At 43.3% G+C, this 19,799-nt stretch overlaps 2 protein-coding genes across 4 annotated transcripts in view; one reads left to right on the top strand and one right to left on the bottom strand.

Moving 5' to 3' along the window:
• Spf45 (splicing factor 45) overlaps positions 1-5,350 on the bottom strand; it is a 32,833-nt gene extending 27,483 nt beyond the window's left edge. The window contains exons 1-3 of the mRNA XM_070539874.1: positions 5,210-5,350; positions 3,806-3,879; positions 135-248 (exon numbers count right to left, since the gene is read on the bottom strand). Of these exons, the coding sequence (XP_070395975.1) occupies positions 135-248; positions 3,806-3,879; positions 5,210-5,279 (258 nt within the window). The 5' untranslated portion in view covers positions 5,280-5,350. The remainder of the gene's footprint in view (positions 1-134; positions 249-3,805; positions 3,880-5,209) is intronic.
• LOC139060760 (ectonucleotide pyrophosphatase/phosphodiesterase family member 3-like) overlaps positions 5,245-19,799 on the top strand; it is a 73,694-nt gene continuing 59,139 nt past the window's right edge. For 2 of the 3 annotated variants that reach the window (XM_070539870.1, XM_070539873.1), the window contains exon 1: positions 15,750-15,990. In XM_070539870.1, coding sequence (XP_070395971.1) covers positions 15,963-15,990 — 28 coding nt within the window. In that variant the 5' untranslated portion in view covers positions 15,750-15,962. Of the gene's footprint in view, positions 5,387-15,749; positions 15,991-19,799 lie in introns of those variants that run through there. The other variant, XM_070539872.1, reaches the window with a different exon arrangement.

Consider the following 19,799-nt stretch of genomic DNA (forward strand, 5'->3'; position numbering starts at 1 on the left):
TTGCATGCAGTGGATCATCTGTGCATGCAACACATATGCAAATACACATGGACACTGTAGCAATGACAGCATGCTAACACTCTTCCTCACAAGGAATAGTCAATAATAAAGAAATACATAAAATATGCACATACTCTGGCTTGGGCAAAGATTGCTGGAGGAGGTGGCATTTCATCTGGGTCATCTCTTCTGGACTTGAGGTCCATTACAGGAGCCATGATTGCAGTTCCCTTGCGAATAATGTCCCGCTGCAATGTATAGACACAGTTTAGGATTCATTAGCACTCCACAAACACAGTTAAACAATTCACAATGGAATGGCTGAACGAAATGTCAGAGGAGCTTCAATTGAAAATGTGCACTAGAGATCACACAAGAGGTCCTTCACTGTACCACCATTTAAGATACTGATGGAACATGAAAGCAAAGAAAAAGTTCTTGCAACTGAGAGGCAATGTCTGCACTTGCCTATGCAATCAAGAGAGTGCACATGAATTTTAAGATGGGCAGTAGCATACGGAAAAGCTTATAACCCACCCCCCCTCGTATCTCATTACCTTTTAGCATCAACAGTACCTTGGAATCCAAATACACAAATTTTGCCAAGATATTTCTCTGAAATGCAGCTACAGAAGCTCAGACGCCTAAATGCACTATCGCAGAAGCATCAAAAAAATTCTTAGGTCACTGCACCACTATCATGGCTTGTTTACAAGCAAAGAGCAGCAAATATGCTAGTCAGAAAATGGTAACTATTACAGATATAATTTCAATGTAAAAGGACTGAAAACAAACAGGGGCTTTTTTTTTTTAAACTGCTCACGTATAATAATATGTAAGAATCACAAGTTAAAAATATATTATGCGATTCTCGTGAACTGTACTTGTCAGGTTGCAGCATCACTGCCATCTGCACATATTGACTCTTCGACAAAGTCATCCCACAAGAATAGAACAAGGTAAAAAGCAAACCTATTTATGTGATGCAAATGGAAACAATAGACATTTTGTTTATGGTTCTCTAAAGCACCTAGCTGCATTCATAATATGTACAAGAATAAATTTCGTAGCATTATTAATAAACATTTCACCAGCTTTGAAAGCTGAAATTTGTATTTAACAAGTTGGCCAAGTCTTCAATTCAGCTTAGAAGAAAGGATGTCCATTATTTTAGCGCCTGTGTTGACCTCCAGTGGAAATTATCAAGATTCAGTGGCATGAATTATTTAAGGGCGGACACGAGTTTTAAAGTGAAAAAATGTCGAAAAAGAAAAAAAGAAAATGTCCTCAGCAAAAGCGAATGTCCTCGGCAGCTTTTCAAGCAGCTGCAAAGCGGAGGAAGCGTGGAAATCCCCATCCAGATTATTCCCCTGGAGCCTTCTGAGCCATTGGCTATGACAATTTCAGGCATCCAGGAGAATAAAATGCTTCTTTCACATGGTGGCTAGTTTTTTACACTTTTCTCCACACACTCTTTTTTGGTAATCAGAAATTTTCCGGTAGGCATAGTTACTTGCCTACTCATCCAATTTGAATATTTTTTGCTTTATCTAATAACTAGGCTCCCAGGGAGTGCAATAAGCTTATAATACCACATTTCTGCACCTTGAAACATATTGAAATTTTGAGGAAGGCAATAAAATATATATATCGCACGTCAAGTTACAATTTTGAACTTTTGTAACTTTGGATAGAACAGAGGTAGAAACATGAGACAATGCTTATTGCACTTCTTGAGCATTCAGGAATATTTTCACATAACTTTTACATTTATTACTGCAAAATATTTTGTGCCAGTCATTTCAAAACAAGAGAACAGGAAAAATTGTATAAAATATTTTTCTCATAATATAGAGAAAAACTAATTACATGTTTGCATCAAGCACATTAAATTACATATTACCTACAAATTTCATTCCTCTATCAGCAATATCAATAATGGTATTGCTCGAGGCCCAAGTCCCTCCTTAAGAGTGTGAAGATGAGTAGAATATTCCTGCTTTTCATAAATCTGTATCATAAGAAGCCAACAAAGACACCAAGGTTTTTATTGTTCATTGGCTTCTTATGATACGATTAATGAAAATCGGGGCCCTCGGTTCCTGTTCTTCTTGTTCATAAATCTGTAGTAATTCAAGAATTTACTATTTGGCATCTCTGAATTTCATGTGGCAAAATATGTGGGCGCACTATATACTGAAGCTTGCTTTAGTTGCTGGTTCAGTCTTAGAAAAGTTGAAGAGATGAAGAGGAAAGGCAGGGAAATTAACCAGATATCAGTGTCCGGTAGAAGAGTTGAAAAGTTGAATTATACCAGTTAGAATTACTAAGCTGTTCATACACAATTGGCTTAGAAATACCAGATTTTCTTTTTCTCCAAGAGGAACCTTTTCTGCGCAGAGGAGTACTTTTTGAAACATTTATCCATGAGGCATAAAAAACCATGGTTCATGATGCTTAATTTGTTGCTTCTTACACAATGCCTTGTCGGGATTAAGCAAGATTTTCACTCAGCTCTACCTACAAGTGGCACTGCAAGTATGGTGCACTAGAATGCTAATTTAATGGAATATTAAAGTTACGAAGGACATCAAATTAGAGGGCTATGAATAAATTTTGACCATCTGGGTTTCTTTAGCATGCATCTAAGCGTGGAACAAGCATTTTTGCATTCTACCTTAATCGGATTCTGGCTGCTGTGGCCAAGAATCAAACGCACAGACTCGTGCTAAGTGGCACAATGCCATAGCCAATGAGGTAGGTATTGAAGGACACAGTCAAACCTCCATATATTGACCATGGATATAACGAATTATGTGTATAATAAAAAGATATGGAATGTTTCTCGCTGACATCAATTTCTCGTAGGGTTGCCAACTCTTGAGTGAATGCAGTCGTGACCAGAGGGGGGGGGGGGGGGAGTATGTGGTGTGGCGGCAGGATTGTAGGGTGGCTGGCGACGACCAATCCTGTCAGTGCCAGGAGTCACCTGTCTGTACGTGCAATGAATTTGAGCAAATATTTCTGGTGCTAGCTAGGGTGTTGCAATTTACAAAGAAAGTTGCAGTGTAGTTGCCCGACTAACATGGCCACCAATACGGATACGGAAGTAAGATCACCACAATGAAACCCTCTTTATGTTTATGACAGTACAACAGAACAAAAAAAAAAGAAGAAGAAGAAGAAGAAGAATGTGCAATCAAGCTGTCAGGCATTATAAAGAGGAAATCGAGTCTATTTATTGTTATCCAGTAGAAAGAAAAGCCAAAGTCAGGACATTTGGCAATACTGACTGGATCGATTGGAACATGGGACATTAACTTGAAAGTCGGGACTGGCCCACTAAATTTAGGACAGTTGGCAACCCTAGTTTGTCGAGAGCTTGTTCTTATAATGAACATCGGATATAACAAACTTATTTTCGCCTCAGATCTAACTTGGTTATAATGAAGTTCAACTGTATAAACAACTTTATTTATTTCCTTGGCCCCTTTATTATTTTCTTCTATTACAAATTTAAAATATTCACATATGAAGTAAGCCCTTTCCTCATATTAACATATCCCTTTTGTTAAACCATTTTTCTAGCATTTCCAAAACCCTAACAAAACCACAGAGAATGACACCGTAACTTCTCTCATATGCTGTTGTTAATGGCAAAAGTTCTCACAAAGTGCAGTTTTGCTTGTGTCATGACTAACAGGACTTACATCTAAGAAGACAAAGCGATGGCAACAAGGCATGCAATAAGACTAAATATACACAAGAGATTTGCTGATATACCCCAGTTCTGGCAAGCACTTACCCTGGGCTGTGTCATGGCAGCCTTTTTCAGCTGCAGCTGTGACTGCAAGAGCTTTATTCCCGATGACCATCCCGCTGGAAATGAGAATACAGCAAAGTCAAGTTATGAGTCTGATTTCTAGGAAGCATTGGGGGGAATCATGAGCTTAATTTAATGCAGCTGCTACTAAACAAAAAGACATTAGTCAGAATCCCCCATCTTGGGTTTCACTCACTTCAACCTTCTTTGACAGCTGGTCTGATTTTTGTCATCACAATCACGAGAAGGAATTCAATGTGTAAAATGGTAGTAGTTCTGACTTATACAGTCTAACATAACTTTGACATTAACTTGTAATGAGCACAGATGATGAACTAACAGCTTTAGTAGGTTGGCTATTGGTGAAGTGTGACTGCAATTAACTGTCAGGTTTGGTAGCATCACTAACATCAGGGTTCATACAGAACATTTGACTCAATATACAAAGTCAATTAAAAGATTTCAAGGATGACAAATGTCAAATTTCAAGGAGTGCGAAACAAACTTTGTTCGTACACATACATTGGAAAAAAGTGAAATTTCCTTCTTCTAAGCTGCAATTTCTTGCAGCTAAGCAGCTGCTGGGTATGAGACATGGTTCGAGCTCTTTAAGTGGCTTTTTAAGGTTGACTTGCCCATTGTAATGATGTCAATCAGCTTCTAGCACGACGGTTAGTAGTGTACGGCTTCAGCCGAAAATACTTGTCACATTAAAGCCAAATGTCACAAGCTTACTTTTCGCCAGGAATTTCTAGGGCCTAGGGCTCGAAAATGGAGCCATGATGGCTGCAGTGTGAACCAACTAGCAAAACAACGAAAACAGTGGTACGGCTCGGTCGCCTCGCCTGATCTAGCTCTGTCTAGCTCCACGACGGAATTGGTGATTTGAACACCTCTGTGGTTAGTGGCTGCGGGTACGTCACATTGCATCGCTTAGCGACATTCTGGAAAGAAAATATTTAGGATCGTTTCCCGATAGACAGTGTCCATGGCATAGCCCCATTCGGAGTTTGTTACTTTGAATGTTCAGAAGTGGCCCCCAATCTCAAGTTTTACAGGAATGAAAGGAGTTTCAAAGGCCCTTGCATCTCCTTTTACAAACTCGGGGATGTTCAAGGACTTCAAGGTGTACGAACCCTGCAACACCGCATATTCGCATCTACGTCGAAAGTATAAACCGAACATTGACACGAACTCTACTATGCTGTTGTGTGAAAGCATCGTTTTCTGTAAATTGCGCAGCGTTTTCTACGGAGGTTATTGTACCTGTACAGAAGATTGGCTCTGTTAAGACACACAAGCTATATTGAGCTCTGGAAAAGGGCGAAGTGCGCACCTAGCGGTGTGTAGTTCTGTTCCTTTCAAGAAAGAGGAAAATCAACTCACCGAGATCAGCTTTCTGATCCCTCGGACCTTTGTCCTTCGAGTCCAAGCCCAGACCGTCGTAAAGAGACATGGTAGTCTGAGCGCTTCAGCACGGGGGCACCGTTCTGCAGGAGGCTCACAGAAAAAGTGCCAGCCGGTGCGGACACTCCGGCACGTTGTTAAACCGCCACGAGAAAGGTACGTGACAAAAACACCATTTAGCCACTACGTTGCAGTCGCCAACACGCGTAACGAGCGATCAGGTATGTCCCACGTCGCCGTGGCAAACTTTGATAGCAGCTCGCTCCTGGCTATACGATGCAGTCACGGCTAAGTGGTGCCTGAATGTCTTCACTGTCTTCACTTAGCCAACGAACTTGACCGTATTTCCAAAACGCCGGTCCTCGGCGTATTGATAAATTACAAAGTTACGACGGTGGACGTGACAATAATACATGCCGTTATTTTCACTCCACTTTAATGTTCACGGTACGACGTCAAAATAAACGGCTTGTTTCGCCGTTTCGCCACTACTACAGTGTACTAGAATCTAGTTCACTGTACCACTACTACGGATGCCAAGTTGCCACTACGCACAGATAGCGCTTCGCGCTCATTTTGAATGTTTTGAATATATATGGTATGACAATAGTCTGGGCAGTGCGCTGATGTTTGAGGCGCGGGCGGGAGCGCTGCGCACGCTTGTGTATCGCCGCAGCTTCGACAGCTCTCCGGCACTCAATCCACCCGATGCAGAGCGTGGGAATTTGGGTATGGAAAATACGGAGCACCTTGTGCTGCAATGTCCGAAGCTGCTCCCTAGCCTAAGAGAGGGGGTCACCCACCCACAGGCTTTCGAATTTGTGCCCGTTAAAGCAGGGCGCGGCGTTGCGGTTACTTATGTCACCAAGGCTCGGCTTCAGATGCGGTGGCCAGCCAGTGACGGTTGCCATCTTTCTTCTCACCTCTTTCCCTATAGATCCCTATCTCTCTCTATCTTCAAACCTTTCGGCCAGGACACAGCGGGCGTGACCACCCATTCCAAAGGGGAGGGTCACTGCGATCATCATCATGTTGCATTAAAGGGACCCTGAAACGATTTTGGCGATTTTCTACAAACGTACTGAGTCGTTAGAGTAGGTTCTTCTGATCATTAATTGATGCATCTAAGTGCTCTGCGTAAAGCGTGTAATTTATTATAAGGTTTTAAAAATACACATCGCTGCCGATCGCAGCGCACTGCTCGGCGGAATTTTAAGCCGCCCCTACCCATATGATGCAAATAACCCATATTACGTCACATGGGCGAGCTATCTGATTGGCTGACCAGGGCTCGTGGTCGATAATTTTTCCAACTTTATGGTGAACAAATGATGCTCGTAATAGTGGGAATGTTAGTTACTTTGTTTTTGTAAAAAGAAAATAACTAAAATAAATACACAAGAATAGTTTTTTAGTACACTTCAGCACTTCCGGCACACAGCAAGTGTCGTCTGCTTGTGTTACAACGTACTCCATTTTCACGAGAGCTCCGCGGTCAGAGTCGGTCTCAGTCTTTTCGCGAGCACTATGATTCGACTTTGTTGCCTTGTGGACTGCAAACCTAGCGACCTGCAAACCGCGAGTCCAGTATTAGGGCAAACGTAAGCGCAAGGGGACAGGGTCTGGCCGCTTGACTGTGCCGGGATGAGCCACGAGATGAGCAGAAGGGCAAATGTGAACGGTCTGCACGGTGCAGCCACCTGGTGGCACAGAGCTCAACCATACACAGTAGCAGCAACGAAGTGTATTCTTTGCTGCTGGTGTGTATTTTTCGCAGGAGTGTAATCATCAACACGTTGATTTATAAATGTTTAAAATGCTTTACACTTGGTTAGAGCAGTATTAGCGCTTTGTTTGACTGGTTAAGCGCTGCGCCAGCAAGTGTCTGGACCGTGCAGACCGATCAGGCTGCTCACGTACGTCTACGCTAAAGTTCCTTCATCAGCTTGAGTTTATGCCTCCAGTCATTTGCCGAAATGACCAGCTTGCCTGTTTTTAGCGGAGTACCGGACACGTTCGGCGCTACGACAGAATGCTCGCAACGCACGCTGCTTCGATAGCTCTCGGTCGACGGCCAAGCGGCTAGCGGAGAGGTCTCGCGCGGGAGGGGGCGTGCTCCTAAACAACCGGAAGTGAGCGATGTGACGTCGCATCGTGACGCTGAACCAGTGAAGGCGGAGCTTAGCGCCGCTCGCTCGGCGAGCGAGTTGAGGAGGAAAAGCATAGCTAGGGAGGAGGGTAACTTCTAATCGCTTGCAGCTCCATTAATACATAACGCTTCACTTAAATTGTGGTGTGAATGTTCTACTTAAGCTGTACCCTACTAGCCTACAAAATTTGTCCGAACCGTTTCAGGGGCCCTTTAACATGAATATCAGTAGTGTGACTGAATATCGATACTTGGTTGTAGTCATCACTTCTGACTTAAGCTGGAGGACGCATGTTTAAAGCATAGCTAGCAAAATGAAGGAGTTATTTTTTCTTAAAAGGGCCCTTCGTCATTCTACATCTGATACAAAACTTCTAGCTTACGTCACCTTTATCCGTCCGGTCTTAGGATACGCTGACATAGCTTGGTTCCCCCACACTAAAAACAACGTTAAAACACTCGAAATGGTTCAAAGGAAAGCCGTGCGCTTTATCTTCAACTGCTATGGACGCATGCATTCAGCCACAGATCTTTTACGCACGGCTGGGCTTCACACGTTGCCCAGCCGTGCTAAATTAGACCGTCTAAAGTTTTTGTATTTACTGCTTAATAATGCATTAAAGATGTCTCCCACATACTTTGTTCGTATAAACACTACAAGACTAACACGTCACAAGCATGCACTCATCCTTGAAGAATATTTCTATCACAGTAATACCTTCCGATATTCTTTTTTTCCACAAGTTATCCGAGGTTGGAATCGCTTGCATCCATCAGTCACGGCCCAGCGCACCATAGACAAATTTATTACCCTCGCTGAGAGCTCTGTGCCTAAATTCCTTACAGCATAACCTTGTTCATAATCTTATATTACAGTGTTCCTCTCAGTGTATTTACTGTATTCAAGTGCCATCATCAGTTTTATTTATTATTGTCATGTGTATTGCATATATATATATATATATATATATATATATATATATATATATATATATATATATATATATATATATATATATATGTATGTATATATATATATATATATATATATATATATATATATATATATATATATATATATATGTATATATATATATATATATATATATATATATATATATATATATATTAGCACTGAACCTGTATCTGTATGTTTTGCCCTCTCCTGTAAAAATCCCAAGAAGGGACTGACAGTATTCCGAAATAAATACATAAATAAATAATTGCATAAATAAATCATCAACCAGGAATCCCCATACTCTTCACAACAATACACAGCAGAACGCAAAATTGTCTTCTGTAGCAGTCCCAATTTTTCTGAACCTTGCTTCTTCAGAGCGCAGTGGAATGAGAGTGGAACAAGGCTCGTACAGTTCCACTGTTTGTTGTTAGCTTGCTCTGTTTCCACAAAGATGATAACAGTGAATCGGGCATCGTAACGATTCCATTCCTTCTCGCGATCCGTCAGCGATCCGCCCACATTTCTCACCGAAGTCGGCCGGCCTCTTAAAGAGGGACTGAAAAGAGTCAAGCGTCTGACTTGTTTTCCTAGACGTGGCGACCAGTCCTCGGCATTCGCTCAACACGTATACACACAAACACATATATTTGTCCCCACGACGTCGCTGACGACGTACATTTATTATTATTATTATTATTATTATTATTATTATTATTATTATTATTATTATTATTATTATTATTATTATTATTATTATTATTATTATTATTATTATTTATTACTACTACTACTACGTAGTGTTGCATATTTACTTTTCAACATAGAGGGTTTAGTACCTCTACCAGTCAAGAAAATGATAATGCATGCACTAGCGTACAGTGTGCTGAGGTATGGTATAACGATCTTCGCCTTTTGTACAGAGCACTGGAAAAATTGGATTGATAAACTACTAAAAAATATATTAAAAATGTGGCTTACGGCACTACACTTAACGACAATAATATTTCTCAGGAATTAGGATTTTGCGCATCGGAGGATTTATTTACCAGAACTGTTATTATGCGGCATAATTGGAGCGATCAATTCAAAGAGACATACGATGCTCCTCGATCGTTAAGAAATAAAAAAAAAAACGTTTTAAGGTACCCTATTCCATTACTAAGTATGGTGAAGCGAGAAGAAGTGTATACATCCCAAAAATATTTAAACGATTTGGCCGATGAATTCTTTTTGGCAACTTCGAAAAAACAATTGAAGAAATTATTGATGAAATGTTGAAATTTAGTCCTGATTTTTACTTAAGTTGTTTATGTGTTTCTCTTTATTTACTATGTCATTGTCTGTTAACGGGTAATACTACCAAACATTCTTCTCAAAGTTGAAAAAAAAGAACGTGTTATTATGTAAATGTCTACCTTTTCACTTTTTATGTAAATATGTAACCACATCGCTGTACCGACTCTGCCGGACCTAGTCGCACAAGTCCTCGTGGACTTAGATAGGCCCGTTTCTTTGTTTTGCTTTTGGATGTGTGTCAATTATTATTATTATTATTATTATTATTATTATTATTATTATTATTATTATTATTATTATTATTATTATTATTATTATTATTATTATTATTTCTATGGAAGCGCACATCAAGAGCCTGCGTAAACAGTACTGCAATGCAAACTCGACTGATCTGCCGTACTTAACTCGAGGTATTCAATGATCGAGGGAACCCATTAACGCTCGCAGTAGCGGATTAATTAGATAATGCGTGCGTTCAAGATACAAGCCGTAATCGAAAACGCGGGCTTTAACCCGTAAATATACAGCTTCGCCTTGAAAGGCAGTCGTAGCTAGGATCTGTACTAGGCAGCATTTTATATATTTTTGCAGTACTGCAGGCTCAAGGTGCGGGCCCTTGCAGGAGGGGCATCAAAGTGTTCATACAACAAGCACTGGTGCAAAAGAGAAACAGTATAGTCCATCACCAATCATGAACAATGAGCACCTGATTAATCGGGACAGCAAATGTTTCGAATTACTACAGCTGTTTCGAACGACAAAGCAGTATAGGAAACAACAATTAGCGCCTGATTAACTGTGAAAAGAAATGCAAAATAAAGGAAGAAAAAAAAGGCTTCTTTAGAACGACAGAAAACGGAGCTAGTTGGTAAGGATTCATAATGCAAAAAAAAAGAAAGAATATTGGGGGGGGGGGGAGATAAGGCGTGCAGACGCGGACACTAGAGAAGTGGACAATACGAACGCCTTACCCCTTTTTTGCATTATGAAAGCTTCTTTAAAAGGGAATGACGTCCCAGCGCAGTCGAGGATCCGGACAAAGCAATTGGTGGAGCCACAGAAGCGCTAACTTCAACGCTTTATTTGAAACGGGGCGTGATTATACGTATATCCCTGTACCTCTTCCTCTTTTTTGTTTAATCTACCGTAGTGCTGTCACAGCTCAAATTTTTCTGCGGGGCTGTGAACTAGTGAAGCTGTTATGAAAAAACAGCATTTTGTCACAGTCCTTCTATCTGTATCTTGACAGTATGAAAAATAGATTTGATTTGATATACGCAGCATATGACGTTCACGAGGAAGCAAATGTGCCTCGCGCGTTCTGTATCACGCTCAAGAACCACAGTTATTTTGTGGCAAGGCTAACGGTCGCATGTTCACGCACCCGGTTTGCAAAAGTCCTGCCTTTCTTTCTTCAAATATCAGCGCCGCGTGGCATCTGTGCCTCCTCATGGACGTGATGGGTTTTCTTAGGTGTTCCGGAAATGCGTTCAAAGAGGGAAGACGCGCGATAATTAGGTGACCAAGTTCCTCGAATTGCTTTTACCACTTAGGCGTACATATTAAAAATGACTCCAGGTAATCAATGGACGAGTAATTATGAAATGAAGTTAATCCAATTAGTTTTTAACCAAAATTTAGAGTCAGACAATTGGTCCTAATGCAGGACGAAGCCCGTCATCCGTGAAATTCATAACTCATTCCAGACGTGCTAAAAGTTGAAGTTTCTGCACCATAATGAACTCCGGCCAATTCCACCCAGAAAATCGAAACTGAACTGCAGACGAGAGAGAAGGCGTTTGTGCGTAACATCGGGTGAGCACGAATTACGCGTGTCCTTTTTAATGAGCGATCGAACATAATTGCTTCATGCTCGCCCAATGGCCAGGCGTTTTTTATGCAACCGTCAGAACCACAGCCGCGCAGGAAAGCGAGCACAGTGCTCGTATTACAGCGAGACCGTGGTGGAACTTTTTTTTCTTCTAAATGCAAAAGCGGTTCAGAGGTTCATACGATGTATATCATTTGCCTTTGGATCACACTTTGAGATGTATTTGAATGTGGAGTGAAAGGGCACAAGTTATCACTCGATGAGACACAATCGGGGTTGCTTTTCAATTCATAACAAAAGCAAAAAAGAATAAATTCATCTCACATTGAAAAAGAGAGAGACATATGTCCCAGTCTGCGAGAACATTTAGCGCACTGCACGCCTACACATCAAATAGCGTTTCGAATTCCTTTCGTCGAGCCCTAATTGTTCCCGATATCTTACTTTATAAAGACTCGACTAAAATGACGACGGCGTTAGTGTCTGCGTTGAGATTTGAAATGTCATTTATGAGTAGTAGAAAGAAACCAAGATAGAAACCAAGAAAAGAGAGCCATGAAACAGATCCTTGAGGAACTCCGACAGTGGCCTCATAGCTATAGTGAAACTCTGCCTTTACAGCTAACGCTAGAATCGCTGCACATTCATACGACGCAGCATGCGATAAATAGGACACGTGGGAATCTGTCCGAAATCTACGCACGCGCACTGCGCCATCTCTTCCACACTTAAACTTAAGAGCCACCATGTTTGCTATCATTGTGATGAAGGGACTCGTATGGGCCCCGAAGCGCCAAGTTTTCATTTAATACACTTTGCCTCTTGGCGAATGCTCTTTTTATTCCACTAATAGAACTTTGTCCATTAGTGCAAGGAAGCGCGATCTATTGCTTAGGTAATTTGATACCAGAACAGTGATGGAAGAAGGTATGTCTATTTACGTGAGCTTCGTAATAAGTAGCTCATGGCAAAGTACATCAAATATTTTAGAGCGCAGCTCCTTGGCGCCCGTTCCTGCGGCAAGCGTCGGCGTTTTCCCTCGTAACCGAGCGAACGAGCACAGCGGGATATGAAAGACGGCGATAGCGAAGAGAGCGCGAGAAGGAAAGCGCAGGAGGAGGGTATGGCGAAGGCGTGAGAAGAAAAGCGTATACATAATGGCGCGCAAGACGGGCTTTGCGGCGACGGCCACTACAAGATGGCGTCAGAGTCGTGCGCCGTCGTCTGTTCACCGATGGCACGCGGCGAGCGCCTCCAGCGATACCGTATATGGGAACCAAGCGCTGCATGAGCGGAGCTCTGTATGCGGTGGCTGCTGTGAACCACGCGTCACCCGCGCGCTGCCTCTCGCGATCTCCCGATAAGAGAGGCAGTCGCGCCACACTTCGCTCCGTTTTCAAGGCGCCGTACGAGACAGATTGTCCGCGCCAGCGAAGATATCGCGAAATGAAAACACATACAGATGCGCTCAAATATCGTATTATAGGGAGTATCGTAATTGTCGGTGCATTTTTACTTAAGTCAAATAGCGTCAAACTGGGCCTTACTATCTACCACACTGGAAGCATGGGTCATAAATGTGCCCAAGTTCACTGTTGTGAAGCGCCTTGATGCAGAGCCACGCTTTTCGTCTATTAAAACGTTCTTAGCACTAGTAGAAAGCATGAAATACAGTACAGATTGTATACAAAATCAATCAATCAATCAATCAATCAATCAATCAATCAAAGGTGTTTATTAATGTGCCCAGGAACAACCTCGGGGGTCTTGGGGCTAAATAATAATAATAATAATAATAATAATAATAATAATAATAATAATAATAATAATAATAATAATAATAATAATAATAATAACAATAATAATAATAATAACGATGATGATGATGACGACGACGATGATGATGATGATGATGATATGTGTTTATTAATGTACCCAGGAAAGACATCGAGGGTCATCGTGCTGGCGCACTCGGCAGAACAATGTACAAGAAAAACAGTGCACGCCCAACACACATACACACGCGCGCACACATAAAAAAATAATAATTTCGCTAATACATATTTTAACAGAGCATAAATTGTGCACACGAAGAGAATACAAAGCAATAGTGGAGAAACTGAAAAAAGGATTACAGAATGACGGAACACGCAACCGATATGAGAGTTTTCATTCAGTTATTGAAATTCCTCTGCTACAATAATTTGAAGGCTGAAAGGCGCGCTGGTTCCTTGTGCCTTTCTGCGGAATGTAAAAGCGCCCTTTAGAAATCAATTGCGAGCGGCACATTTTTCCATAAATAAATTTATGAAGAAAAAGAACATCCGATTTGTTGTGTCTACAGGTGAAGGTAGGGTAACGTGAGTGTCTGTTATAGCTCTATGGAGATCGAAGGCTTTTGACTGGATCGATGTTTAAATGTAGGTGCTACCTTTTTGGCACACTTTCGAGAAGTTCACAATATGACCTGCAAGTGCCGCCCCAAACGACGGAGGCGTACTCAAGAATTCGAAGGCATGCGCTCTTATATAAAGTTACAAATGGCCCAGGTTGTTTGAAGTCTCTCGTCACCCGACATACTGTGCCGAGGCCTGGGTGCTGGTGCACAGAAAAATTAAAAGTAAAAATGTAAAGCAACTACGACTAAGAGCTACGGGATAAGAAATATAGGAGAAAAAATATTCAAAGGGCACTTAGTTATCCCAACGTGGATGAATGGGAAAGGATTGCGACCACTGCGCCATGCTTAGACGTTATGCCCACGCAAGGTCGTGGATTCGACTCCCACCAAAGGTCGAGGGTTCGAGTGTCTTAATTAACCCTGCCTGAATTCACTATGCCTTAATTCACTTTAATTAAGACCGAACGTTGCGAGTTCGACTGCAACCAAAGTTCGAGTGCCCTGCTAAACTCTGCCTTAATTCACTGTGCCTTAATCCGCCTTAATTAAGACCAAAGGTCGTGGGCTCGACTCCCACCAAAAGCCGAGAGTTCGAGTGCCTTAATTAACTCCACCCTAACTCACTGTAGCCTAATTTACCTTAAATAAGACCAAAGGTTGTTGGTTCGACTGTCACCAAAGGTCGATGGTACCAGTGCCTTAATTGACTCTATCTTTATTAACTGTGCCTCAGTTAACGTTGCCTTTATTAAGACCAAAGGCCGTAGGTTCAACTCCCAGCAAAGGTTGAGGGTTTGAGTGCCTTAATTAACTCTATCTTTATTAGCTGTGCCTTAGTTTGACCTAAGAAGAAAGGTCGTGGGTTCGAGTACCTTACTTTTCACGACCTTAATTAACCATGCCTCAGATAACTTCGCCTTAATGCGCGCGACATGTCGAGGGTTCGAGTACCTTAATTATTCATATATTATTTAATTGTGCCTTAACGAACTTCGTCATAATTAACACCAAAGGGGGTGGGCTCGACTCCCACCACAGGTGGAGGGTTCGATGACTTTTTGGACAACTGGTGGTCACGCCAACGCCGATAACTGCGCCGGATTTTCTGCCTCATGAGCGATATAATGCTGTCGAATTAAAAATAAGAAAGAACTGGATAGATATCTATATAATGAACAACAATACAGCAATAACACACAAATTGACGGAAGGGGAGACAAACTATGAGAAAGGAGAAGAGCACAGCTAGAAAGAAGGCTCGAGAGAATTAAGTGCGAAGCTCGAAACCGAAAGAAGACAACACGTTAAAGATATCAAGATGGAGAAATTGAAGGGTGTAAATATTTTGCATCCCTTGCAAAGGCGAGTGTCTGCTGAAAGAGGCAGGAACGTGGAAGGGTCCACGTTTTCTGGCGGTCTTCTGCGGAACTCGGGATACAGTGAGACAGACGCTAGTAGATCCGAACGTGTAATACTTCCACGAATGCCTTGGTATAAAAAGAGGACGCGGGTACGACCGCGCCTGCAGCTATGTGACTGAAATGTAGAATGATTACTCAGACTCGAAATGGCTGCGTAAGGACGCCGATTTCGGGGCCGGCAAGAGGGGCGCATCTGTCGCCATTGCAAGGGTTGCCCTGGGCGTGCACGCCACCCTGCCCCAGTGCCGGCGTTCTGCGCGTGCCGATAATTAATTGCCGTGATGTTGTTAACATGCGCAGTTGCTGTTGGTTACCCGTCAGGACCACCGATCTCGACGAGTGTAACCCCAGCGCGACGCTTGTCGTCGTGCGCGTAATTTACAATCGTATATGCGCGCGCGCGTCTCACGGTCCGGGCGGCGCTCGGTCAGCGCGCGCCGGCAGCTGTGCGATATCGCCGCCGCCGCAGCGCTTATCGCGCAGCGGGGCGCGCGGCGTCCCTCCCTGCTGTCGTTCAGTCGCGCCTTTGACGACTCTCCGAGATTAGCCGCCAGCGCCGGTATACGGGTATCTGCGGCATAGCACACGGCAGGGCTGTGTGGAGGCCCAGCGTCGAGTCCCCGCGGACGAGCGAACCCGAGCAGGCCCTGCGGGAATCGCACGGGGGCGTGCCATGCCGAAGAATGCGCTCGACGACGCCGGTAAGGCTTTGTCTGTTCGCGGAACCGATTGAGCAACGGCGAGGCGCCGGAGCACCGACTCTTCGAATCGGTGTCTTTTGAAAACCTATTCATTTTTCGAGTGCTGACAAATCCGTTGGGCGCATAGATTGCATGCTCTGCGACCGAATAGTTGATATCAGATCTTGCTTGAGCTGTTTTCTATTCCAAATTTCGCGATAGCTTGATGCATGCATCGTGAACACAACTTATACGATTTGTACGAGGCGATGGGCTTTAATTAGCTCGTTCGACATGTTACGGCAGCAGCGCGGGAAGGACAAACAACGCAAGAAAAGCGTGCAGCGGACGCCACGAGCGCTGAAGTGTCCGAGTTTCATTGCTGACGAACCGACATATGCAGGGTGTCCCACGTAATTTGAGCCATGCATTAAAGATGTGCAAATCTCACGTAGCTGGACAGAACCAAGGTAATATCGTTTGCCGTCGCTTGGAGATGCTCGGCTCATTTTTTGTATTCCACGTAATTGGATCATTAGCCTTAATGAATTGATCAACTTCTCAAATATTATAGTCAGATTAAAAGTGGCAATGAGAAAATTGTAGGGCAATATGAAAAACTCTCGATACAGCTTTCTGTTGCTCAATGCGTGCTACATAAGTGTTTTTTCGAGCGTGACAGAAATCCGCGAATATACGCAATATTGCAGCGCGACTGACCGCTCGAGGCACTTTGCGTGTATTCGCGGTCTTCTTTCACGCTCGGAAAAACACTTCTATGCAGCACGTATCGACCAACAGAAAGCTCTATCGGGAGTTTCTAATTCGGTGGAATGCAAAAAGTAAGCTGAATATCTCCAAGTGACGGCAAACGACATTACCTTGGTTCTGTACGTGACATTAGCACATTTTTAACCTTTGGCTTGTGCCACTGTTCTCGATTTGATAACCAACGTCAGACTCTCCAGTGTGCCTTGAGTAGAATGGATGATGGGCCATTTACAGAAGCAAAGATCTTGGGAGCCTGGCCTTACAGTTCATTACCCCACAAAGCAGTTCGAGCGCTTCTTCACTCCTGAAGGTAACAGACTTGAGTGCCCGACTACAGACGTCCTGCACCTAACTTAGTGCATGTGCAAGTGCGATTGACTCATGTTTTCTCTCTCTCTTTCACTCCCCATTTTCCTTCCCACGTGCGTAGGGTAGCAAAATGGACTCAGTCTGGTTAACCTCCCTGCCTTTCCTTCCTCCCTTCTCTCTCTTTCTTTAATGCTTGGGTTAAGTTACGTGGAGCACCCTGTATATGTATATACAAAATATTGGCGTGGAAAAAACAGCACCAGAAACATAAAGAAAGATATGGAATCTTCGGACAGTCATCCTGGTCAGTTAATATCTATAACTGCGCGCAGAAAGCGATGTTGTCTATCCAAAAGCGCGCAAGTTCAGAGGTGCTGACACGGGCGTTTTGTAGGCTTAGTATTTCTTCAGCTTCTGTGAAATTTCACGCGTAGTCCTATCCCAGCTTCTACGCACGATCCTTGCATTTTCAAGCTCTGTCCCTCAGTCCCTCAGAACACACTCGCCGCGCCAATATTCGCCAGCAATAAAAATCACCAGTCAGTTCTGCACTCGGGCGTCTGTTGTACCTTTCTTGTGTCCGCTGTGTTTGTTCACTGCTACCTTCGTTAGGACGAAAGCTTACACATTGTGAAATTGGCTGTTAAGACTGCGATCCGGGAAAACGCATGACCATGCGGCTACACCTATAGATTACTCGAACAGCTTTTCTGGAATATATATAGCCAGGCGATAGACGTCAAGCTGCCCTTTGTAATGGGCTATGTTATAGTTGTAGCCGTGCAATTCTGGTACACGGTAAACGCAGTATAGGATCGAGGTGCCAGAAGATTATGTAGGAGTGATAATATATATTAGAAGTTTGCAAGCACAAAATTCATTTGGGTGAAAAATAAGAGGAATAATTAAATGTCCATGGGGAAGGTCCTCATCGTATTCCAGTTGTTTTAGCTGGAATGGTAATGAAGAATGCTTTAACAGCAAATCAGATAACATGTACTCAGTTATTCTCACTCCCCACCAACCTCTAAGGAAACCTTCTTTATGCTGCATTACCCTATGGTCATAGTATGGGATTATGCGAATATATATATATATATATATATATATATATATATATATATATATATATATATATATATATATATATATATATATATATATATATATATATATATATATATATATATATGTACACACGCACACACTCTGTACTCTGACGAAGGCCACCAACCGAAAACGTTAAGTAAGCACGCCTTACTTCCAAAAAGCTCGTCGTCTCTTTAGGTAGGATACGAACCTACGTATTCACATTACGTGTGTGATGCTCTTACCAAATGAGCTACCGCAGCGCCGTTTTGCCATTCACTTTCTGTGGTTTTTAGGTTTGTCTACTAAAACTAACCCTGGGATTGTTAGCCAGCGCCACCACTCACGGCCATGGCAGGGGATGTAGAAAAGACTAGCTACCGCAGGCGTTCTTAGTGGCTATGGTGTAGGGCTGCTAAGCACGACGTCGCGAAATCGAATCCCGGCCACGGCGGCTGCATTTCGATGGGGGCGAAATGCGAAAACATCCGTGCACTTAGATTTTAATGCGCGTTAAAGGGCCCCACGTAGCCGAAATTTCCGGAGTCCTCCACTATGGCTTGCCTCATAATCAGATCGTAGTTTTCGCACGTAAACCCCGTAGTTTTTTTTTTGTTTTTTGTTTTTACCGCAGGCGTCAGGCAGTACGCTAACTTTTTGGGTGAAGGCAACTGGTCAATAAACCCACACGTGCTACCTGAAGGCATTAAAGCTGCCGGATTCAAGATCCTCGTTATGTAACAAACGAGAAGGAAGGAGACTGAAGGGCCCGATTTTCACAGCGAAGCTGTATATGACTAGGAGGAGGAGGAGGAAGAACTTTATTAAAAGCACCAGTCAATGAACGTCAGAAGAGAAATGCTTCTCTCCCTTCGCCCCTAGCCGTCGGCCGGAATGCCTTGAGACGCAGCAGCAGCAAGGGCTTGACCGATGATGTCCCGCTGGACGTTGGGGTCTGGGCTGCGGAGCAAAGCCTCCCAGGATTCTAGAGTTCGCGAGCTATCATGTTTAGCCGGACATGTCCACACCATGTGAACCAGATTTGCTGCCTCATCACAGAACCTGCACTTTGACCTGTACACTCCTGGATGCCACTTGCTGTAGAGTACGGGGTTTGGAAAAACCCCCGTCTGCAATTTCCTCCACATAACCTCATCTTTCTTACTGAGCGTTCTGTCCGCTCCCGGGTAGATTTGGCGATTTAGTCTGTAGTAGGCTATGATTTCATGGTATGCGCGCATATCCTCTCTTCTGATTATAGTTTCGGTGGTTTGGGGGCTTCCGGGGGTCGACCGGTAAGTGAGACCTCGGGCGACCGAATGAGCCTCCTCGTTCCCTCTAAGTCCCTGGTGAGCTGGTGCCCAAACGAGCAGAACAAGCTGCCTGGGTCCTCCTTCCCTGTTTAATATACGGATGGCAGTCTCCGTCACCCTCCCCGATTCGTAATTTCTCACAGCGTTTTTGGAGTCGCTGATGACCACATTTACCCCCCTTTGGCTGAGGGCCAAGGCTATGGCTACTTCCTCAGCTTCAACCGTCTCGACGCCACTGACTGTGCAGCACGCCACCGGTGTTCCATCTTCTCTAACCGCCACGGCCGCGTGTGCCGCTATGCTTGCATATTCCGCAGCGTCCGTATATAGGACGTCCTGTCGACAAGT

This window comes from Dermacentor albipictus, chromosome 6 (genome assembly GCF_038994185.2).
Source record: "Dermacentor albipictus isolate Rhodes 1998 colony chromosome 6, USDA_Dalb.pri_finalv2, whole genome shotgun sequence".
Taxonomy (NCBI): Eukaryota; Metazoa; Arthropoda; class Arachnida; order Ixodida; family Ixodidae; genus Dermacentor; species Dermacentor albipictus.